The following is a 24,250-nucleotide window of genomic DNA, read 5'->3' as shown; positions in this document are numbered from 1 at the left end:
GGGCACCAGTAAACTGAAGATTACCCATTTGACATCCTCCTGGTGGAATGCAGGGTTAAGTATCTTTCTTCAGGGTCAACAGAAACTGTTGGAGCAGCAAAACCTAAAACCTGTTCTATAAATCACCTGGGATTACCCAGGGCTGGATGTGCCCAGTGCCAAACCTGCAGCAGGGTCCTGGCCACAGAATTTGGTGTTCCCTGCCCTGATGAGAGAGCTCCCAAAGAGCTGCTCTGGGACAGGGGGGGTTGGAACTGGGTTTTTCCCCTCCACACCATTAGTGCCCTTCTTCTCTGGCAGGGATGGAGCTGCCTGTGGAACACCCAGCACCCCAAAGTCCCTTTGGGGGAAATGCAGAGGCTGTGCCAGGAGGTGCCTTCCCTGGGTGGCTGTTTGGGGTCTGTTCAGGAGCTGAAGTGGCCTGGAGAAAGAGGGATTTGAGGGAACAGGAAATATCCAAGTCTTTGGGACTTGACTGGTGATGAAGCTTTGAGTCCTGGACCTTGTCTGGGTGGTGGGGTGGGAATCTGCTTCCACCTTCCTCTTCTGCACAAGGTTTCAGGAGGGGAATGAAAGTGCTTTCCTTGCACCTTTCATTAGAATATTTAAAATCAATTATGAAAGGTGAGTTCAAAATGTATCTTTGGGAGTCCCATAGATAATAAAAGTGGTTGTCAGAATAAATTAGATTTTCCTGTGCTGAGTTCTGCCCAGTTTATAGCTGTCCTTATTGCCTGCTGGGCTTCTTCCTCACGTGCACAGGTGCATCCTTAAGATTTAGTTCCACATAAGGAAGTATAAAGTGGGAGCTTAGGAGAATATTCTCAGTGTTAGGTGTCTTACGAGTTGATAGAATATCCTGGCTGACTGTTTTCCAAAGAAAAGCTCAAGCAGGTAATGGGAGTGGAAACTTCTGGCCATGGACTATGGCAGCATATTTATACTTACATTTATATCTGTATTTATGTTTATATTTATGTTTACATTTACATGATTTATATTTGCATTCCACTCTACTGATCTCCAGTTAATGATGCTGCTTGGCACTTTTCTGGTGCTGAACAAGCTGATGAGTTTCTCAGGCTTTCCCCAGGAGGAATACTCTGATAGTTCCTTTTAGCACCAGGAGGAGTCTTAAGGATGTGCTGGGGTTGCCAGTGGCAGGAGGGGGGTCCCAGCCCCTCTGGAGCAGCAGCTCTGCTGGAGCTTTGCCTTCCCAGCTCTGACTTCTGCCTCTGAGCTTCCTGCATGCAGTGTGGTAATACAGGACAGTAAAAATAATAAATATGAAGTCCATTAACTCCTACAGAAAGCCCTGCTCCTCCCTGTAGGCAATGAATCTCTCAGGATTCTGACTGCCAAGGTGTTGGTGGGAAATACTCAGTTCCTTTGCGTTTGATCAGCTCCCCAGAAAAGCAGGAGAGTGAGAGTGTCTGAGTGTCTGGGGGAAGTGCTGCATCCCTTGGGAGAATGTTGGGTTTTGGCATTCCAGGGACTTCCCTGCTGCCTGTTTTATGAATGTCTTAGGGCCTTGCTTCACCTCTTCTGGGGAGGGATGGAGTGGGGGGAAAAACCCCCCCAGGAATGTTTCTCCTGATGCTGGAGCATCCCCTCTCTTGCCAGGCTGCCAAGGGAGAAAATAAAAAGCTAACACTGTTTAGTTAGCTATAAAGTGCAACATGTTGTTCCTCACCCTCTTATTTTTATGTGATGTTGCTATAATTATATCTATAATTAATAGGAATGGAAGCAAAATGCTAGCCTGCTAATTTAACATTGTCTTAATTAGCATTCACTTTGCTTTCTTAAGGCAGCGTTTTTTCAAACCCATCTTCTGTAATCATTAATTCAGACATCACTAATTCTTTCAAAAGATAAAATGGAATGGTGTATTGCAGTTAGCAAAGATGAAATATGCAAATGGAAATACATTTAAAAAACATATATATATATAAGCATTTGCTTTCCATACAGCACAGAAGAAAACATCTTTCTGGGGTACAAATATCTCTTTGGGGCTACAAACATCTCTCTGGGCTACAAACATCTCTTTGGGGCTACAAACATCTCTCTGGGCTACAAACATCTCTTTGGGGCTACAAACATCTCTCTGGGGTACAAACATCTCTGGGTTACAAACATCTCTCTGGGGCTACAAACATCTCTTTGGGCTACAAACATCTCTGGGGTACAAACATCTCTGGGGTACAAACATCTCTTTGGGGCTACAAACATCTCTCTGGGCTACAAACATCTCTTTGGGGCTACAAACATCTCTTTGGGGCTACAAACATCTCTCTGGGGCTACAAACATCTCTTTGGGCTACAAACATCTCTCTGGGCTACAAACATCTCTCTGGGGCTACAAACATCTCTTTGGGCTACAAACATCTCTCTGGGGCTACAAACATCTCTCTGGGGCTACAAACATCTCTCTGGGGCTACAAACATCTCTTTGGGCTACAAACATCACTCTGGGGCTACAAACATCTCTGGGCTACAAACATCTCTGGGGCTGGGAGCTGAGTGCCTGATGCAAATATGTTCATTGTACAAAACCAACACAAGTTGAAAATCAGAGTCAGGAGTTGTCCCAGGATAGGTGGCAGTGGATAAATCTCTCCCCCAGGAGCCCAGCAGAAGATGAACTCTCTCAAGGTGTTCACAGGGTGAGATTCTTACCCCAACCTGTGCTTGGGGTGAGAGACTTTGGGCTTCCAATGGCAGCAGTGATTTTCAGACTCTGAAATGATGTGACTGTGTCCCTTTCCCCAGCTCTAACATGGCAGCAGGTAAATAAGTCCAGTACTCTGCCAGTCACTAAGATCTTAAAAAGAAAAACCAAAGCTCCTCCTGAAAGGTTTTCCTATGGAATATTCATGAGGTAGCTTGGGAGCTGAGCATCAGCATAGTGTTTGGCTTCATGGGAGGGTTGTTTCAATTTATTTTTTTTTTCCTGAACATATTTCTGGCCCAGGTTGCCCAGAGAGGTGGGAGATGTCCCATCCCTGGGAACATCCCAGGCCAGGTTGGATGGGGCTCTGAGCATCCTGTGTGGTTGGAGGACCCAGGAAGGTCCCTTCAACCCAACCCAGCCTGGCACTCTCTGGCTCCCTGATGTACCACAGGTGTGGAGGAACTTCCATGGAACTCCTGTGCCCTCCACGGCACCACCAGCTCTGCCAGGAGAAGAAAGTGGTTCTGCTCCCCAGGAATGGAAGTGATGTGGGTTCTGCACCAGCAGATCCAGTCAGGATTTGTCTGACTCTTGTCTTTCCTGCTCCCTTCTCCTGTTTCCAGGTGTTCTCCTACACTGCTGACAAGGAGATCCGTACAGATGACCTGTGCCTGGATGTCTCCAGGCTGAATGGCCCCGTCCTGATGCTGAAGTGCCACCACATGAGGGGGAACCAGCTCTGGGAATACGATGCTGAGGTACCCACGGGGCAGCGTCCCAGGGATGGGGACCCTGGGGACATGGGTGCTGCTGGGTTCTCCTGCCCTGCCACAGCCTTGGGACTGCAAAAGAATTCAGCTTTCCACAAAATGTCAGTTTTAGAGGGGAGAGAAAAAGCCAATTGTTATTTTGAACCCCCACCAGCTGATTGCCAGCATCTGCCATGGCCCTGCATTCTGCCAAACCTTGAGAAGCACTCTGCATCTTTTTCTGTAAATGAAGCAGAAAACAAAATGGATTTATTTTTCACTTTTCCAGTTTATTTCTGCCGGGTCTTCAACATTACTGGATTTCAGTTGTGTTGGATCCTTTTCCCTGTCCCAGGCACCTTCCCTGCCTGACCCTGCCAGGGGTGGGAAGTGGCTCCTCTGGGCTTTCAGGGAGTGCAGTTAAGGGGAGCTTGCAGAGTTAATACAAAAAATGAGAAAAGATCCCAGTATTTTATAGCCAAATAATTCTTCTTTCCAAGTGAGGTAGAGCAGAACAGCTGAAAATTACAGCATTCACTTTCAGCTTTCGCTTTGAAATGGGAAGGTGGAGTTTGGCAGGGTGAAACGCAGCCAGGGGTGTTGGCATTTGCCTCCAGACAGGATCTTTCTGACCCATTTTGGGAGGACAAAAGCTTCCAGACCTGCTGCTGAGCTGCCACGGAGGGAACAACCACCCACACTTCCCCTTGAGGTGCAAGAAACTTGGGAACTTTTCATCCATTCTTGAGCTTAACATTCGAGTTCAAACCAATTCGCTCTTTAGGAAAGGAGGTTATTTTTCTTCTTACCCAAAAGGGATGAGGATTTGGGCCATTTGTAGGGATTTTTGAGGAGGTTCATACCTGCAATTAGCACCTGAGATCTGAGCTCCTCCCTCCACCTTTGGTTCCTGTCTGCAAGCAGATGATAATTGGGTTTTAATCAGGTTTAGGTTGTTCTCAAGAGCAGGTAAGGGGATGCTCTAGCTCCCCTCAGCTCTCACCCTTTGTGTGGGTGGCCCAGGACACAAATCCTCACAAAATGCTCCTTCTCCACCAGAAGTGTGGAGAGAATCCTGCCTGAGGGAAAAAAAAAATATATATCTATATATATATGCTGCCAGTTGCTTTCCTTTGGATCTTTTGGGTGTGAGGAACAAAAAAAGAATTTCTCCTCTGAGCAGTTCCAGCAGTGGCTGATTTAGTCCTGGTGTAATCACACCATGGCTGCACAGCCAGGGAAGTGCTGGTGTCTTTAAATGATGCTCAGGTCTTCTAGAAAAGGATTTCCAACATTTCCTGGAAATAGCTGCTTGTACCTCTTGCATGGAAAGCTCCTTTTCCCCCAACCTGAGCAGCTCTCCTGGGCTGCTGGCACAGGACCCACACTGTGAGATGCCCCCTGGCACCACCTGAGCAGCCCTGTAAGGACAGAACCAGCCATTAGATGGAGCTCATAAAAAAGAAATACACCATCGATTTTCCTGTGAGGGATCTCCAAGACAACTGTTGAGCTGTTTGCTCTGGAGATGGGACACAGCCCTTTCCATGATCTGCCCTTTTATTTACTGACAAGAAGGTTTTTTGAACAGTTCTGCTCTGTGAACATTCAGCTCACAGGCTGCCCGGGGCTGGCAGAAAGGGAAATTATTTAGGGTATGTTTATTGTGTAGTAATCAACCCTCAGCATGAGAACAGAGGTGATTTTAGGGGGTTACAGAGCCCATCCCTGCTCCTGGCGAAGGGATTTAGGAGTTAAGGCTGGAAAAGGGACACGAGTGCCTTGGCTGCATGGAGAGGTGAAATGAGAAATGCAAACACTCATAGAAAGGGATTTGTCAGCAGATCTTGAGATAATTTTAAGAATAATCAGGAGATCTTCAGATAATTTTCTTTGATTCACATTCTCTTACTGAATCTTTGGTTCCTGTGCTGCTGCTGAATCTCCTACAATAATCCACTTCCTCTGAATCATATATTAAAAATCCCAGAAAGTCTTTCCCAAGGATTTATCCATACCTTAATACAACAGTTCTCTCAGGTAATCCAGCATTTCTGTTTATTTTCAAAACCAAGGAACTGAGGAGTAGCTGGATGGCAACATGGTTTGCATTGTGTCTCAGCTGAGTTGCTGATGGGGCCTTTATGGGTCACAGGAACACCCCAAGGATTGCCAGGGTGTGTACAGCTTTGGGAAAGAAGCATAGAAACAGCACAGAACTGAGTTTTAAATCCTTTGTAATGAAGCAAAAAGCAGTTGTGACTGAGGAGCTGCTGATGAGCAGAGCACAGGACTGTGAGCAGGCTGCCACTGGGGGTGGCATTACAGAACAGGATGTGGGGTTAGAAATTAAAGAAGGGTGGAGGAGTCCTGTGTTCTGGAAGGGAATGTCTGAGCTCCTGCTCTCACCTTGGCCAGTGGAAATGTTTCAGTTGGTGTTGGCAGGGGGTGTTGTCACATCCCATCCCATCCCATCCCATCCCATCCCATCCCATCCCATCCCATCCCTGGGTGCTCATCCCTGGGGTCACTGCCCAGCAACTCCATAAAGAAACCTGAGAGCACAGAGTGGGGGGGCAGAGGCTGGATTGAAGGGACCAGAAAGTGAAGGAACCTGCTGGCAGGAGGTGATGGCTCTCTGGTGCTGATGCAAAGTGGCTTTTAATGCCTCACACTGCTTACAGCATGTTGGAACACATTTTCCTGAATGTTTTTATATCTTGGAATGACGTCTGTTGTTAACTTCTTTTCCTTTTCCTTTTTCTCTATCTCTTTTTCTTTTTCTCTTTTTCTTTTTCTCTTTCTCTCTCTCTTTCTCTTTTCCTTTTCCCTTTCCTTTTTCTTTTCCTCTTTCTCTTTCTCTTGCTCTTGCTCTTTTTCTCTTTTTCCTTTTCCTTTTCCTTTTCCTTTTCCTTTTACTGTTCCTGTTCCTTTTCCTTTTTTCTCTTTTTGTGGGGACAGAGCATGGTGTGTAACACAGGCCAGTGATGTCAGGGGAAAAAATAAAAAAAACCCCAAAACCAATGCTGTAAATATGCCCCATCTGGTAGGAAATAGTTTCATTTCCTTCGGGGTGAATAACACATAGAGGGGGTTGGGCTGGTGCAGTTTTGGTCAGTAAACACCTGGTTTTGGTCAGTAAACCCCATGTCTGTGCAGAGTTCCCATTCAGAGGTGCAAAGGGGGCTTGGCAATAATGTTTCTTGACCCACTGTTTGACTCCACTTTCCTTTTTATTTTTCTTTACTCCCCGTTCCCTCAGTACGTTGGTAAATGGGAATATAGCTTTGAGGTAAGTGTGGGAAGAGCTGCAGCCCCCCTGCCAGTCCCTGGAGTAGCCCCTGGCTTGCTTCTCCCTCTCTGCTCTGGGAGGGGACCTGTCCCAGGATGCTCCAACCCTCCCTGGGGGCTGTGGGGGGCTCAGGCTGCTGGGGTGGGACAGAACAGGGAGAGCAGGGGACAGAGACATCCCCAGCATCTCAGCAGCAGTGGCAGGGGAGCAGAGGAGCTCATGGACAGGGTAACATAACCCCCTGGCTCCTTTCTTGTGCTGGGCCTTTTCCTGGTGCTCCATCACCTTCCATCATCTCCAGGGCTGCATCCTTCAGGCCATGGCAGACCTAGAGACTGCTCCTGTTGTTCAGGTTGTGGACCAGCTGCCCTGGGTGCAATCAATTAACTTCTACCAATTAACTTCTACTCACTGAGGTTGTGGCCAGTAATTCATCTGGTCCTGTAAAGCCCAGTCTGACTGCTGGGTAGCTGGGAGGACTCAGTTCTTTACAAACAAGGAGGGAAAACTTGCAGTGCAGGTTGTTTTATGACCCCCTCGGAAAGTAATGTGCAATAAAACCACTGAAGGGGACAAAATGATCTCCCACTTCTGTTACAGAAGTTAAACTTGCTGGCTCATGTAGCAGAGAAGAGGCTGTGGTCTGAACACCACAGTAATGTTTAGCACTGTTTATACCCAGGTGAAGAATCTCCTAAATTTAGGCATTTAACACGATAGTAACATGCAGGCTAGAGAGATGGTCATGTTGGGAGTAATTTATTTATGTACCCATGTTCCCTTCAAAGCACAGCAGACAGGGGGGAACATGAGGCAGCAAGACAGAAGGAAACAAAAACAAGCATTGATGTTCCTGCTGGTTACTCAAAGTGACATTATAAGGACATTTTTCTTGGTATTTTTAGTGGCCTCTTTCTAGGTGCATCACTTCTTCCCTTACCAAAGCTCAAAGAGGGACAGGGCAGGGTGGGGGGCAGCAGCCAGGCTGGGATGCAGGGGAGTGAAAAGATTCCTCTCCCCTCACCTGTAAGGGTTCAATTCATGATATTCTGAATTGGGTGCTGCTTGGGCTCCCCTGCTCATCCCCCCAGAGCCCCTGTGTCTGCTTCAGCACTGCAGGGCTCTGCTCAGCCCCTGCTTCCCCCCATGGCTGCCCCTTTCCTGGTTGGTTTTGTGTCACTTTTCCCCTCTTTCTGTCGTGCAGACCCACACATTTCTGCATGTCATCACCCAGTCCTGCCTCACCCTGGGCAGGATAGAGGATGGCACCCGGGGCCCCACGGTGGAGGCTTGTGATGGGAGCCCCCTGCAAACCTGGCTGCTGAGGAACTACACCAGGCTGGAAGTCTTTAAAAAGATTTTTTACAGCCCCACTGACTATTTCCTTTAACACAAGGGGTTGGAGGTTGGTATGAAACAAAAAGCAAACGTTCCGTGGAGTGATGGGAGCTTTTCCCAGGAAAATGCTTCTCTGATCCCTGCCTGTCCAACTCCACTCAGTTCCTGTCTTCCTTTCCCAGCTGCTTGTTTAATGCTAGTGCTTGTTGTTCTAGAATAGCATATATGGGTGGTTAGTACTAGTTATTGTAGAATATTAGTTATTTTTAATTATTAAGTTACATTTAGTTATTAGCATTTAGTTCTATGTAGTTATTAATAATGGTAATAATGAGATCCTGGTGATCTTAAGGGTCTTTACCAACCAAAACAATTCTGTGATTCTGTTCTATACCAAATTTTAGATGAATTGAGCTGCTGATGTCAGTGTGATTGTGAGAGCTGCAGGTTTGGTCCCTGTTTCAAGACAGAGGAATGATACCAGCTGCACAGTATTCTTCTGAAAATTCCCTTTTGCAGATTCCCAGTCATGCAATCTGGGAGGCTTTAATCACAGATAATTTCCAATTTGTCAACAGATAATCCCAAAACATTGACCAAATTCAGAGCCTTCCCCCACCAGAGCTGCTCAGCTGTGTGCTGCCTTGGCTGAGCATCCCTGCCTGGTAATTAATTGTTTTCCAAGCAAAAGAAGCCTTTTTTTTCCTTTTCTATTTGTAATAGTGCAAGTAATGATAGAACACAGAAAGGAAAAAAAAAATCTATGAGATGGTTGGAAATCCCAATTATATGGTAATCTAGCATGAAATTATACACTGAATAAAAGGGAACAGCTGAGGAAGGCAAGAGCAGCATTTTTAGACTTGTTTGCATTTCTGGTTATAGCAGAAAATGATAGCAGCTTAATTGCACTTAAAGCAGGGTAAGTGAGGAATCAGTGGTGCTTTCAGCAGTGCTATTTAGTAAACAAGCTACTTCTGTTAGCACTACTAATTCTTTCCTCTGGTAATTAGAGGGGGAAAAATGCCTGATACTCATCACTGAGCACACATCCAGGGGCCCCTGGGTGCTTTGGTACCAGAGCTGCAGGCTCCTCCTGCAAGGAGCTCAGCTCTCAGGCCAAGCTGCTGAGGGGGGGGTGCTGGGGGCTGCAGATAAAACCACATCAGGCCTTGGCAGTGGGGACATTTCCCAGCAGCTGGGATGCAGCACCAGAGAATAATAGTCTGGGGGTTTGAAACACAAACGTCCAGAAATGGTGGTTTTTAGCATCAGCCCCTCCTGGCAGTTGCTAAATGTTGGTGAAGTTATCCTTTATTTGCCCAGCTTCAGCTGCAGGGGGTGATTACTGTGCTCTGGCTGTGCTCACACAGGTGGGAGGCAGCTCTGGGGCTCAGGCTCTGCTGCCCTGGCCTTGGCCCATCCTTTCCCCCTCCTCCAGCATCCTTTCCAGCATCCTGCAGGTCTGTGCCACCCATCCTGGTTCCCCACGTTGTTCCTGGGGTTTGATGTGCCCGTGGGGGATCTGCAGAGGAGGTTCCCTCCTGCACCCCCCCCCCTTCCCTTGGTTTTTCTTGCTGGGGCAGGGTTCTTGTTGGTGGGTAAGGAATTGGCTGGGGGGTCACTCTCAGAGTTGTGGCCAATGGCTCTGATGCCATGGGGACCGTGGTGTTCCCCAGGGGTTGGCACGGGGACAGGGGGTGTCAGCAGCAGGGACAGGGGGATTGATGCTGGTGACACCAAGCTGGGTGGTGTGCTGAGATGCTGGAGAGAAGGTAAGGCACCCAGAGGGAGCTGGGCAGATCTCAGAACTGTGCCCATGCCAACCAAGTGTGAGTCCTTCCCCTGAGCTGGGTCAGTCCCAAGCACAGGTACAGGCTGAGGGGGGGGGAACAGCCCGAGGAGAAGGACTGGGGTGTGCTGGCTCATGAGGAGATGGAGATGAGTGGGAATGTGCTCTGGCAGCCCAGAGAGCCCACCCTGTCCTGGGCTCCATGGCCAGCAGGAAGAGGGAGGGATCTGTCTCCTCTGGTCCCCTGAGGCCCCCCTGGCATCCTGCATCCAGCTCTGGGGTCCCCAGCACGGGAAGGACATGGAGCTGTTGGAGCAGGTCAGCTCTGTGTCTGCCTGCCCCGTTTCATCTGTACCCAGCCCTGGGCTCTGCTGCCCTGGATCTCCTCCTGCTCTGTTCTCCCAATGCTTTGGAACAGGCAATGATCCCTTTTTCAAAAAAAAAAAAAAAAAAAAAAAGTTCTATTTCCCTTCTGGCTCTCTGGTTCCTCAGAAACACAACGCCATGTGGTATGAGTAGAAAGGGAAAGGTGTCCCCAGGAAGGAAAAATTTATCTTGGGAACAGCCAAGTTTCCCTCTCCACGTGCCCATGGCTCCTGTGGTACTTGGCAGATGGATTCCCACTGCCCTGCAGAGCCCACCTTGCTGGGACCTCCTCACCCCAGCCCTACATTTCCCTGCAGAAAGGTTTCCTGGCCATCACTTTGTCCCTTCCTGTGCCTCTGCTCTGTCACTGGGGTCAGCAGAGGAGAGGGATGAGCTGGGGCATCCTGTGCTGTAGGAGTGGTACCCAGGTACTGCCAGCAAGAGGCTTCCAGGGGCAGTGCCCTCCCTGCAGCTCTGCCCTTCTCTCTCTCTTGCAGAAGCTGACCCTGAGGCACGTCAACAGCAACCAGTGTCTGGCTGAGCCATCCGAGGAGGACAAACTGGTGCCCACCATGAGAGAGTGTGTGGAGGGGCGGTCCCAGCAGTGGCTGCTGCGCAACATGACCCTGGGAGCATGAACTGGGGCAGACCCAGCCTCACCCAGCACCTCCTCTGCCTCCTCCTCTGCCTCCTGCCTGCAGCCCTGCCCACAGCCCGGCTGTCAGAGCAAAGTCCTGGGGGGGTTTCCTGTTCCTGGCTGGGCTGGGGTCTCCCTCAGGACCTGGGGATGCTCAGGGGATGCTCCTCTCAGTCTACAAAGATCAACTCGTGTGCTGTCCTCAGACACCGACCTGCTGGAGCCTGGGTCCAGAGAAACCACCATGAACCCAACCTCAAAGAGGTGGGGAGGGAGGGTGTTTGCTGGGTCACACACCCCCGGGAGAAGTCACCCAGTATAAAATGCCTTAGGAGGCTGGCTGGCACTGGGAACCATCCTGGGAGATGTCTCCTGGGCTGAGGTGCTGGTGCTGGGCTGCCCTGGCCACCGCTGGGGACATCTCCTCTTCTGTGTCTGGTGGGACTCAGTGAAGAACCATCCTGAGCAGAAAGTCACTGGACAGGACAAAAACTTCGTGGTTTGTGCTGGGGGAAAAGTGGGATTCGGTGTTTGGAAAAGCAACAAAACTGATCAGAGGCTGCCCTGAGAAACAGGAAACAGCAGCAGATGTGGGAATGATGCTGAGGAGGAGAACAGACAGGGGGGAACTGTCCTTGGGAATGAGAGGAGAAGTGGCTGGGACTGACAGCTGGGGGATGAGATGCCAAAACGTGGGACAGCTGGAGACTGAGCCATGGGGTGAACTCCATCCCAGCTGCATCCCTGCAGGGGACAGCCAGGACCTGCAGCCCTGGGCCCTCCCTGCATCCCTGGATGGACTCTTGGTCACACCTCCAGCTGTTCTTGCTTTGAGAGCAATGACAGATGCTTATTTATATTTTTAATATTTTTGTGGCTTCACGGTTTTGTTGGCGTGGTTCTTAGGGACGTGCTGGCAGCAGGGGCTGTAACTTCCCACTGCCCAGAGGGTTCAGGAGACCCCAACCCCAGCCATGGGTAAGTGGTGAAATGGTTTCCCATGGTTTCACTCACAGCTCTCCCAAAGGTCTGTTGGTGCACCGGGTGGTTACAAATGACAATATTTTCTGTATAATGCTCTGGTTGTTCTGGATGAATAGTGTCATACATGTACGTATTATACATTTATAGATCCAGCCATATTTTCTTGATGCACATCATTAAATGAGAATCAGAGGGATACTCAGTTGGGAAGTGATTGCTGTGCATGCCTGGGAGCTGGAGTTCCCTGGATTAGCTGGGACTGGGAGCTCTTCTGGCCCCACCTGCCTGCTGGAAGGAGCTCAAGCACTTCAGTCCTCACCTTCACACCACCACCAAAAAGCTTTAAAGCTCACAAGCCCAGAGAAAGCTGTAATTCTGCTCCATCAAAGAGCTTGCAGACACCACGGACAAATCCAAATGTCCATCTCCATGCAGGGAAAAAACCAAACCAAAACAACAAGAAATTGTTTTTTTCATCTTCTTTCCAAGGGCTTTTGCCATGGGCACAGCTGCCCGTGCTGGCAGCCCACCTGCCTCTGGCTTCTCATTGCAGAAGGAAAGGTGTTGGAGGGTCCTTCAGCTCTTGGGAGCATTGGGAAGGGATGGATGGGAGGGGGCAGCTCTGCTGGTGCCTCCTCTGGACCCTCTGGAAGGTCCCAGCAGTGCTGGGGGTGGCCTGAGCACCATCTGGGTCTCCTGATGCTGTGGCTGGGAGGGGTGGCAAGCTGTAAGCAATGTGCCACCATCCAGGCTTGAGGGGCAACCTCCCAAACAGCTGAAGAAAAGGATATTCTGCTCCTTAGGATGAGCAGAGTGGTTAATGCTCTGGTTCTGAAGAGGAGAATCCCTTGGCTGAGACAGCAGGAAGGGTGGCTGGAGGTCTGCAGGCTAGCAGAGTGAGCTGGCATCTGGGAATTGTGCTCAGCCTGGGAAAAAAGCCCTGTAGCAGCTGTTAAACATCAGTCACAGTGAGTATTCCCATGGCCTTGGAGGGGCTGGATCCAGGGTCACCTCCTTGGCCAGAGCAGGTTTCAGTTCTGCTCCAGCCTCGGGGGTGATGCTGGCACAGGGCTGGTGGTGGCTGAGCCTTTTCCTGCTGCACTGAGAGCAGGGGGAAGGCTGGCTGGCAGCAGCAGAACCCTCTGGACAGCAGCTTGACCCATAAATGCTGTAAAAAAACCTTATTGGTTTTTTTCTGCTGGCACCTTGGGGTGTCCCAACCCTGTCTGAATGTTGCTGTAGCTCTCCATGTCTGTGCTTCCCTCCAGCCTCTCAGCCAGACCCACAGGGCCCCTCTGTGGCCACCCCCATTGGGCTGTATTTATTTTATTTTATTTTATTTTATTTTATTTTATTTTATTTTATTATTTTCCCTCTGTGAGCCCTTCTTCAGGACAGGACCTCAGGAGAGCCCCCAGGTCTTGAGGATAACTCAAACATTGGAATTCTGCTTGGGGATGTCCAAGGCAGGTGGAGGGAATGCTTGGAAGGGCTCCTGAGTGAGTGCAGGGGAACACAGGTTTAATTTAAGTTTATAAAAGTAGATTGTGGATAAAGAATGACACATTTTAACTGTTGTAACCGTTCTGAAATGGTATACTGGTACTCTTTGCTGTACAGTTAAATATTTATACATTTTTTGTAGAATGAAAATACACTGCTTTAGTTTTATCCTGGTGTGTTTGTCTCTTTATCTGCTTAATTTCTTTTTACGGTTAAAAAAACCAAACCAAACCCAAACAAAACCCAGGCTTTTCACTATAATCCCTTCATGTTTAGGTCCTCCCAGTCAGAGCTGGAATCCTGGAGTGGCCGGGTAAGTTCTGGGGAGAGGGGAAGAAGGGGAATATTTTGAAAACCAAGGATTTAGAAACAGAACTGAAGATGAATCCTCAGGAGGCTGAGGGGATGGTGAGTCCGTGGCAGCACAGGGAGAGGTGCCAGGGGCACTGGGGGCAGCTGGGGCTGCACCTCCCCTGTGCTGGGCAGTGAGCAAACTGCTTGGGAGCAGCCCCAGAATGCTGAGTTGTGTGGGGAAGATGTTCCACAGCCTTCATCTGTGTGACTGGAAGCTACTGACAAAGAAATGGTAAGGTTGGAGATAATAAAGAAAAGGATAATGGGTTTGTTTTGGTTTGGCCTTCATCTGTGTCACTTGAAGTTACTGACAAAGAAATGGTGACATCGGAGATAACACAGGAAAGGATAATGGGTTTGTTTTGGTTTGGGGGAGTTCTGTGTGTTTTGGGTTGGGTTGGGTTTTTTTTGTTGGGTGAGGTTTTTTTGTTTGTTTGTCTTGGGGTTGTTTTGTTGTTTTGGTTTGTTGTGGGTTTGGGTTTTTTGTTTGTTTTGGGTTTTTTTAAGTTATTTTTCTAGCAGCAGTTTTAGTTTCCCAGTCCATCCTCCTGCCCTGTTGGATCCTTTGCTCAGCTCCCCCAGGGAAGGTCTCACCTAACAACATCCTCTCCTTCCTTCCCCAGGAGCAGCACTGCTCACCTCCTGCACTGCTGCAAATACACAGGGAGGAAAAAAACTTTAAAAATATATTTTTATCAAGGCTTACCAGCTGCAGGGGGTGTTCAGAGGGTTCTGGAGGAGCTGGCAGTGCTGGGTTTCCCAACAGGGCTTGGCAGGCAGAAGGTCTTCAGGTGAAACAGTTCTGTGTGTCTGTAGGTATTTGTTTGTGTTTGGTTCTCATCAGTTTACACAAAACATCCCTCACTCTGTGTGTGATTAAAAAAAATGACTGTGGAGTTTCTACTCTGATTATTAGACTATTTTGCAGAGATGCAATTAACTGCAGAGCTCATGTTAATTATAGTATGGGAGTCACTTAAATGAATCACCAGATACCTATTTGTGAGTGGTGCATGCAGACACACAGGTATTTTTCTTTATTTTCTTTCTGCTTTTCTCAGAGGTGTTAAGAATTAGGGCTGATGGTAGAGCTCAGATTGAAGCAAACTCCTTTTCCTTAAGCAGCTGTGTTCTCATCTCTGCTTCTGAGCTCTGCTGGCCCTAAACCTTTACAAACTCTGTTTCCACTGTTTGGGTCCAGAGGTTTTAGGTCTCAAGGATGCCAGGTTGGATGGGGCTGGGGGAGGTGACAGGGGTGGCACTGGGGGAGTCCCTTGTAAAGTCCCTTCCCACCCAAACCATCCTGTGAGTCTATGATGTTTTATGTTTTATGCCATTTTTAAAAAAAGATGATTTTCTTTATTTGTTTCCAGGCCATTCCATCTGCAGTGCATGCAGCAGGAAGAAAAAAAATATTTTTGTGTTAATTTTTTTTTTTTTAATGTCAGAGGAGACAGCAGCATGTTTCTGCTGCCTCTGCCCAGGAGTAGGAGGGGAGGTCAGAATCCACAGGGTCTTTAGGAGATGTCCAAGCAGCCCCCTGGCCCTGGGTGGGGGTTTCTGGGGTGCTTTTCCTCCTGGCACTGTGTCCTCAGCTGCCCCAGAGCTAGTCCTGGGGAGAGCAGCACTGAAACCCTGACCAGGCTGTGTCAGGATGTGAATTATTGAATGCCTGACACTCTTTGTACAAAAAGGTCTTTTTTTCTTCCTTCCCTTGGCTTTAAACATGTGGTTTGGGTAAGCTGGGAAGGCTTGGAGGCAGAGGGGGGGTGCTGTGCCTGGGGGTCCCTGGAGGTCCCTTGTGCTGGCACTGCCCAGGTGCTCCCTGTGGGATGGGGGGATCCCCACGAGGAGGACAACTGAGACCCATCACTATATGTTTTTATTTTCTGCCTCCAAAGTTTGCTGGAATTGCAGAAACACATCAAAGGAGCAGGGGGATCACAGCAGAAGAGCAAGGGGCTCCCCAGGTGTCTGAGATCCCCACCCAGGAACAGGTACCCCACAGACCTTACTGCTGGCACTGAACCCCCCATTTCCAGAGGCAAACCTGGGCTGCAGGAGCAGCCCTGCTGGCTGAGCATCCCCCAGGTGGAAAGGTCCTGGAGAGAACCTCCTGGGCTGGTGGTGGATGGAGACCTGGAGCTGCTGGGTGTGGGACTGAGCTGCTGGGCTGGTGTTTCACCTCTGGGGTGCTGGGGAGTTGGGACTGGGGGGCTCTGTGTGCCTTCCAGGGGCTTCTGAACTGAGCTCAGGTGCAAAATGGAGATGTAAAAACCACTCCAGGGGCTCTTCTCAGCCCTGTCTCTGGAGCCTGCCTGAAAACACCAAGCAGCTCCCTGGACTGGGCAGTTCTGCAGCACATCAGCCCTTCATGGGGACTGCTCTGAGGAGCAGAACGTTGTTTATGGCCTTGGGTTGTTTGGTTTTTGGTTTGGTGGGGTTTTTTTTTTCCTTTTTGATGTTCAAGATGCAGAAAGAGATGACCTTGGAAATTATTTGCTGCTTCTCCTGGGATGTTTGGTGTCTGTGCCCCCACGCCAGGGCCCTGTGTCTGCCCTTCCCACCACACCTGGATGTGCAGGGATGGGGATTTGTTGTGGTGCTGCAGCCCCAGGAGCTGCAGTGTGAGCTCTGCATTCCTACAACACGTTTGGGAAGCGAGGAAAATGTGTTTGAAAGCATTTTCATTTGAGCTGTAGTAAAGATTGTTGATGTTGCTTAAGTGCAGCAGCAGAAAGAAGGGAAGGATTTATATCCCACGCTTTTAAAGCAGCATAAAAAACACTTTGGAGAGCTCTGAGTAGCACAAGGAGCTAAGGTGGCATCTATTTCCTCCCTTGTGCTTTAGCTCTCCAGTGCTTTCTGAATAAATCTGAGGATTACGAGCCCGAGCAGGGGCGTGCATGTTTTGCACAAGTTTGGCTCTGCTGTGGGAGGAGAACACTTTTCCTTGTAGATTTTCCCTTCCTGAAGCAAACCTCTGCCTGCTGCCCTCCCACCCCTGGGCAGCTGAGCTCCTGGGGCAGGTTCAGTGCCGTTTGGTTGGGTTCCTGTTGGTCCCTTCATCCCGCACTGGTTTCTCAGTGATGCTCCTGCACATCCTCAGTCTCCAAGGATCTCCCCTGAGCTGCCCAGGGGCTATAATAATAATAATTAAAAAAAAATAATAGCGACTGTCTGTCTGTCTGCAGGAGCAGTCCGTGCTGTTTCCCCACAGCTGGAGCCAGGACCACCCCCCAGTTCCCTGGGGACCCCCGGGTTTGGTGCCAGGGGGGTGCAGCAGCAGCAGCTCCATCCCTGCCCGCCCTGAGCCCTGGGGCTGCTGCCGGGGGGAGCAGGACCCGGGGGTGCAGAGGGAAACGAAACCTCCCGGGGCTGAGCAGCAGCCCGAGAGAAAATTGTGTAATGCCTCGTTCCGTTGCATAACTGCATTTACAAGGTTGGGTTGGGTTTTTTTTTTTCCTTCTTTCATTTGCAGCATTCCCGTCCCTGCTCCTGCTCCTGCCCCTGCCAGGTTGAAGTGCTGCAGCTACCGAGAGAAAAAAAAAATAAACAAACCAAATGAATATGTTTACTTGCCATTTACATGTAATTTTGGGTGTAAAGCCATCCTTTAAGAGATAACCGTGGGTGCTGTTTTTTCCTGTAGCAGTGTCTGGCAGCCCGGCGCTGCTCTCGCTGAAGTCAGCGGAGTACTGAGCATTTTATCACCGGATTTAATGAGCTCTCTGTGTTTCAGCAGAGAAAATCGCCCTTCCAGACTGTGCCTGAGGCTGGATGTGGAATTTGGATGTGCTGGAGATACAGAGCTCCATCCCCACCCTGCTGGGGGGCAGCAGCCCCATCCACAGGGAGCTCGGTGTCATTCCAGGAGTTTGGTTACTTCCTCGCAGGCTGCTTCCCAGGGGCAGGGAGCCCGATTTCATTCCAGGAGTTTGGTTATTTCTTTGCAGGCTGATTCCCAGGGGCAGGGAGGTCTCCTGGGGCTGCTCCCACTCCCATCCCTGCTCCCTGGGCTCCCCATCCCGCATTCTGGGGCTGCTCACAGGCGATGGGAAAGCAGAACTGCCCCGGGCTGGGGTGAGAACCTGGCTTTGGCTTTGTGAGGTTTTATTTCCCCCAGTTCTGGACTGCCCTAACCTCGGCTGCTGCCCGCAGGTACCGGTCCATCTCCTGCCCAGGCTGAGGCTCGGAACCGCAGCCGGACCGGTACCCGGCGGGTGCGCGGGGAAAAGGAGAAATTAAAAAGTAGGATTTCCAGGACGGATTTTGGGTCAGTGTGGTCAGGACAATCCCGGTTCGGAACTCGGGATGTGGGGCAGCAGCGTGCTCGGGGAGGGGGAATCGGGACCCTGCGGCGATGGTTTGGGAAGGATGGAGAGCAAAGGACAAGCCCGGCCCTAAATAACCACGGGATGCAGCGGGGCTGGCAGCAGCAGGATGGCAGGGGGTAGGTAGCAACGAGCAGTGGGAGAGATTGCTCATCTTTTGTTTCATTTTATTTTGACTTTTATGTTTATTTTAATTTTTATTTATTTATTAAAGTAGTTCATTATTGATAATAATTTATTTTATATTTTATTTTAATTCTAATTTATTTCACTTCCATTTTATTTCACCTCCTCTCCACCTCTCCTTTTTGTCCTCCAGGCCCTTTGCTGCTGTGTGCCAGGAACTCTGCTGGGATTGGGAGAGCCCCATGGTGCAGGGGAAGTCACACCTGAACTCACCTGCCTTTTAAAAAACCCCAATCTGTCCTGGCCACCAGAGATCCCTCCCGGGCAGGCCAAAAGCTGTAGACCTGGTGAGTGTTTTGGCCCCGAGGCAGCAGCTCCACACGTGGGGTGACACGGGGTGTCATGCTTGGCTCTCACATCACAGTTATTCTCTGCTCTCATCTCTTCCTGCACTCCTGATGATATTCCTATAATAACCAGTGGCTATGGATTTTATCTTAAAAATGTTAATTCTTCGCACAGACAGCCCGACGATTAAAAGGAGGAGTTGTATGTCTCTGGAGAGTAAGAGCATTAAATCCCAGCTCCATTCCCCAAGGTCCATTCCCACCCCTCCTGCCCAGCCCCTGGGCACCCTGCAAACCTGGCCATCAGCTCCCTGAGGTTTTGCTCGATCTCTGCTGCAGTTTCCTACAACAAACCACCTGTTTTTCAGTCACTTTCCTCCCTCAGGGTCTCCTGGAGATGTCAGGACCTTGGGATCACTGGAGCATGGCCCCTGGCCCTGGCTGGAAGGGGTTTCTACCTTGGTTAGGGCACTGTGCTCATGTTGGGGGATTTCTTCTGTTCCTGACCTTGTGCTTCCTGACATCCCCAGGAAGGGAAGGGGATGAGTGGGATAATTAAAGTGAATCAGCCCAGCAGAAGGTAAACAATAGAAAAAAAAAAAAGGTTGGAAGAGTCAAGTGAGGCTGAGGAGAACTTGTCTTTTCTCTCACCTTCCTCTGCTTGCAGCAAAAACGTCCTTGGTGGGCCTGGGGTCCTCTAGTTCTCCCAGAGCATTAATTATGCTCCGTATCCATATTTTATGTTTTATCCACACTGGTATTGTTCGCTGGAATTCATTCTGAAGGTCAGACTAAAGCTGAGGGAATCTGCTAATGTACTCATTGCAGGTGACTTGCTTTGCTGCCAGCCAGCTCCCAGATAAGTGGCCTGATGAATATTGCATGAAAACGTCTGGGGTAATGGCTTTTAAATGATTTAATTGTGGAAAACAGCAGCGTTTAGCAGGAGAACAGTGTTAGCTACACAGGAGGCCAGCTCAGCAGAGCAGCACCCTCAGCCAGGGTGCTGGGGCAGCTCCAGCACAGCAGAACATCCCAGGGGCTGCTGAGCCTTCAGCATCCAGGGACAGCAAAGTTATCTTTGAGTTACAGCAGAGCTCAGAGCAGCTGCTGGGGGGCATCAGCCCATCTGCATAGAATCATAGAATTATGGAACCATTTGGGTTGGAAAAGAGCTTTGAGATCACCCAGTCCAACCATCACCCCAGCACTGCCAGGGCCACCCCCACCCCATGTCCCTCATCCCCACCCCATGTCCCTCATCCCCACATCTCCAGGGCTTCAGGGCTTTGAAACCCCTGCAGGGATGATGGGGACTCCACCACAGAATCACTCTGGTTGAGAAAGAACTTCAAGGTCACCCAGTCCAACCCTTCCCCCAGCACTGCCAGGGTCACCCCCACCCCATGTCCCTCATCCCCACATCCCCAGGCTCTGAAACCCCTCCAGGGATGATGGGGACTCCAGCCCTGCCCTGGGCAGCCTGGGCCAGGCCCTGACAATCCTTTCCAGGGAGAAGTTATTCCTGATACCCACGGGGGAGGTGGGATGCTCTGCAAGAACCACCTGGCTTGACATGCTGAGCTTTTGCCTTGCTGGTGGTGGTGCTGAAATATGGATGGTTCCCAGTGCCTGTGCTGCAGCAGGAGCAGTGAGAGGCTGTGGTACACAGCATTCCCCTTTACTGTCCCCAGGGCCTTGCCCAGCCCTTCCTTGCCAAGACAAGTTGAGTGTCTTCTAAAAAAGGTTCAAGCAAATGAAAAAGCTGAGTCTCCTCCTTCTGCCAGAGAGCAGCAGGGAGAGATCACAGGGTCTGGAAGGACCTGAGCAGGCACCAGGCACTTGCTTCCTGGGGGGCTGAAAGTCCCTCTCTGTTTTTACATCACAGGTCCCAGGTGGTTTTGAGCTGGAAAGGACCCTAAAGATCATCTCATTCCACCCCCTGCCACTTCCCTGCATTCAGCTTTGCTGAGTTTCCAGGATATTTGGGTTCTCCTGATCCTGAGCTAAGGTCAGAAGAGAGGAGATGAGGGGTGGTGGGGAGCAGAGAGGTTACAGCCAGGATGCATTCATGCTGGAAAGATGCAGAGGAGCAGAATTAAGATTTTCCTGGGTTCACATCCACTTCTCTCCAGGATTTCAGGAACAAATACAACTTTCTTCCTGAAAGGAGACCTAGACTAGTTTATTTAAGCTGTGATGGGGAGGGAATCATTTCCAGACCTGTCTGTGCTGACATTTCAAGCAGAAATAATTGGGTGTATTTTTAGCTGCCTACGTTCCAGCAGAAACAGAACTAGGTGCACACTTTCCCGAGGTGTGAGGAGTTTATTTGGGGAAGAATTAACGATTCCAGACTTCAAATAGGAAGCTCATGAAAGCCCACGAGTGACCCAGGGTCAGCTCTGCCACTGTAACTTTGAAAAAATACCCAACCATTTGTAAGGGAAGTCAAGGAGCTGGAAGTACCTGTGCTTTTCTTTTTTTTTTCTCTCTCTTTTAGCCTGTGTGAGTCTTTTTGTTGTGCCAAACATCACATCACCACTGTGTCTGGCAAAGTTGGGTGTGAGCATCCCTGGGTCTGGTGAGCTGCTGGTGTGCCCATGGGGTATCTCTGTCCCAAGGACTCCTTCCCTTGCTGATCCCAACCTCTAACCCCTCCTTCCCATCCCTCTGCCTCAGCACATCCATCTCCAGCTCCATCCTTCTCCCGGGGCTTGTGCAGAGCCCCTGCAACCCCTGCCCTTGGCATTCTCCTCCTCCTGATGGAGCCACCACCACCAAGCTGGAGGAAACCCCCTGGAGGTGTGGATTTTATGGGGGTTGTCCCTGAAACCCTGCTGGAGAATGAGAGCTTTACCTGGTTGTCCCCAGCAGGTGCATACCTGTAACCTAGAGATGACCCAAAGAGGTGGGACAGCAACTAATGGCCAGGATGAGGTTACTGGTGCCCAACCCACATGGGGGATCGGGGCCTCTGTGACCCCAAAGCATTTGTGTTTGGGCAGATGTAGAAATCCTGTGCTGAGATGAGCCTGCAGGACAGGGCTCAGCTGTCCCTCTGCTCCAGGGGCTGGGGGCTCCTGGCACTGTGGGGGTTCCTCTGAGACCCCGGGGGGGTTTTACACATCTTGTAGGTGGGTGACATTGGTGGAGCTGAGTTGCTGTCCCCCTTTCCCTCACAGAATACAAGCTCTTGTCACACACTGCTTAGTGTGGCTTTGAAATACTCCAGTAATATGGATGGAATGGAGTGGAGTGGAATGGAAATGAGAATAAGATAGAATAGGATAGGATAGGATAGGATAGGATAGGATAGGATAGAATAGAATAGAATAGAATAGAATAGAATAGAATAGAATAGATTTCCATTGGAAGGGACTTACAGAAATCATCTGGTCCAACTCCCTGCCTCTTCAGTTCAAAATACTGAAATACTATACAATGTTTTTATTATCCTCACATCTTTGGAGCAAGGAAAGAACAATCCCAGAGGTGTTTTGCTGGCTTTGGGGGGTGTTATTGTTTGTTGGGTTGGTTGGGGTGTTTTTGCTTTCTTCTGGGGGGTTTTCCCTAAGGAGAGCCCAGGCCTTTCATTCCTAGGTTCCTATTTTTTTCTGCCTCTGCCAGGGTTTGTTTTCTCCCTGGGCTCAGGGGAATCACTGCCCAGGGATGGATGGGCTGATCCTGCAGCAGAGGGGCTGGGCTGGCAGGGCAGGAGGATGCTCCAGATCCCCAGCCAGCCAGCACCCATCCTTGGGACCTTCTTTATGATGGGATGGGATGGGATGGGATGGGATGGGATGGGATGGGATGGGATGGGATGGGATGGGATGGGATGAATGGGATGAATGGGATGGGATAGGATGGGATGGGATGGGATGAATGGGATGGGATGGGTGGCTGGTGGTCTGCAGCTCACTGCTCCAACTGCCAGAGGGAAAAGCTTTCCAGCCCCAGTAACAGCTTCTGATAGCAACAGATTTTATTGTTGTGATTTACTCTTGGTTTTCTAGGGAAAATGGGGGCAGTGCTGGTTTGCTAATAGCCCAAACGGGAAATGGAGTGACTACGTGAGTGCTTGTCTCCAGCTAATAGCCATTTATTCTCTGTAGAAAGAGGCATTTGCTGCATTTCTGCTTTAAGTGTTTATCTGAAATGAAGATTGATTTCATTTTCTCATCAACACAGACATATTTTTCTATAACTTGCCATCTTTACCTGTGCATTTGGGTGAACTATTGCTCTAAAGCTGCATTAATCATACGAGTGTGCCACGCTGTCTTTCTTCTCTGGAACTGCTCACTCTTTCCTTCCACTGTGTTGGTTTGAAGGGGATTTCTCCTCTGCAGCTCTTCCTCTTATTGTACTCTTTTAAAAAATCCCAAATTATTTTGGCTTGCCAAAACATTTTCAATTCTAGTTTTCTCCTCACTCTTTTTTTACCTTCCTTGATAGCTTATTCCACAGGGCAGGAGGAGTTTGCCTATGCAGCATGTGAAGAAATGCAGAAATTTAATTTTTACCCCCTTTTTGGCTGTCTGTCTGTGTGTGAGCTCAGAAGAACAAAGCAGCAAATGGGCATCACCCACAGAAGCAGGGGTCCTTCTGTGCCAGCTCAGATGCTGCAATCACATCAACAGCTCTGAGATCTGCTGAGGGCAACCCCATGCCTCCTCTGGGCAAGTGATGCTTCCCTCTTACTGGAGAAGATCCATCCCAGCAAGGTGTAGTGTAACGAGGCAACCAGGTGCCCCTAATTGCCAGGGAGTGACCATGAGCTTGTGTCAAGCCCACCTGTGCCTAATTAGGGTGGGACCCACTGCCATGAGCAGGACCAGGGGGGCAATAAAAGGTGAGGCCTGAGACACAGGCAGGGCTCAGTCCTGAGCTAGCCAGCAGAGAGATCAGTCGCTCTCAGAGCAACACCATTGATCCAGGCTGGGCAACCCTGAGGGCTACAGGCTCGGAGCACTGTTCCTGAGTCTCTACTGGAACTCCTGGTTGGACCTTGAAGCGCCGTACCCTAAAAGAGGTTTGTCTTGCTACAGCAAGGGGAGCTGGGACAGAGCCAGCAGCTCATTTAAAACCTGAACAAAACCCCAACCAAACAAGAAACCTGTTCTCATGGGGGAACCTCTCCACGTTTGCAAGAGTGCTCTTTGGGTCAAGACCATCTTTTGATCAATATTTTTACCATATTGCTCAAGTGACATTTGTAGTTGCTTGTTTGTCTGGGGGGTTTCTGTTGGGTGGGTTTTTTTTTCATATTAGAAGTGGGATAAGAGAGAACATTGGGCTATGACACGTGCAGTGCTGCACCCCCCCTGCAGCAGCATTCGGGTCCCTGTCTGTGTTGCAGGTGGCATCCCAGTGCTGCTGGGGGGACTTTGCAGCTCTCAGTGGGATTTTCGGGTGAGAGTTCAACTCAGCTTTGACCACAGGACTTGGACGTCAGGCTTGGAGCCATCCCAGTCCCCTCCAGGCCCCCTGGGGGTGCAGCCCCTGGGATGCAGCCCCTGGAGCAGGGTTGCTGGGTTTCCCACTTTGGTGTCAGAACCAAATTGCTGATTCAGGGTGGAATTTTCTGTTCTGAAACCCCCAGAATGTTCAGAAGAGCGATTGGAATTTGAATTGTGACACCTCCCATGGGTTCCCTGGGTGGTTCTGCATCCCGAGGAAGGGTTTGTTGTGCTGCCTGCCCCCTGTCCTGGTGCCATCAGTGGCAACACCAGGGCCCCGAGTTCAAAA

General features: G+C 49.8%; 1 protein-coding gene across 1 annotated transcript in view; it reads left to right on the top strand.

Moving 5' to 3' along the window:
* GALNT13 (polypeptide N-acetylgalactosaminyltransferase 13) overlaps positions 1-10,856 on the top strand; it is an 85,300-nt gene extending 74,444 nt beyond the window's left edge. The window contains exons 11-12 of the mRNA XM_008501256.2: positions 3,301-3,435; positions 10,712-10,856. Coding sequence (XP_008499478.1) covers positions 3,301-3,435; positions 10,712-10,852 — 276 coding nt within the window. The 3' untranslated portion in view covers positions 10,853-10,856. The remainder of the gene's footprint in view (positions 1-3,300; positions 3,436-10,711) is intronic.
* The last annotated feature ends 13,394 nt before the right edge of the window (positions 10,857-24,250 follow it).

The sequence above is a fragment of the Calypte anna genome, chromosome 7, assembly GCF_003957555.1.
Source record: "Calypte anna isolate BGI_N300 chromosome 7, bCalAnn1_v1.p, whole genome shotgun sequence".
Taxonomy (NCBI): Eukaryota; Metazoa; Chordata; class Aves; order Apodiformes; family Trochilidae; genus Calypte; species Calypte anna.
Note: the sequence above shows the minus strand (reverse complement) of the source record. Positions and strands in the feature narration are given on the sequence as shown.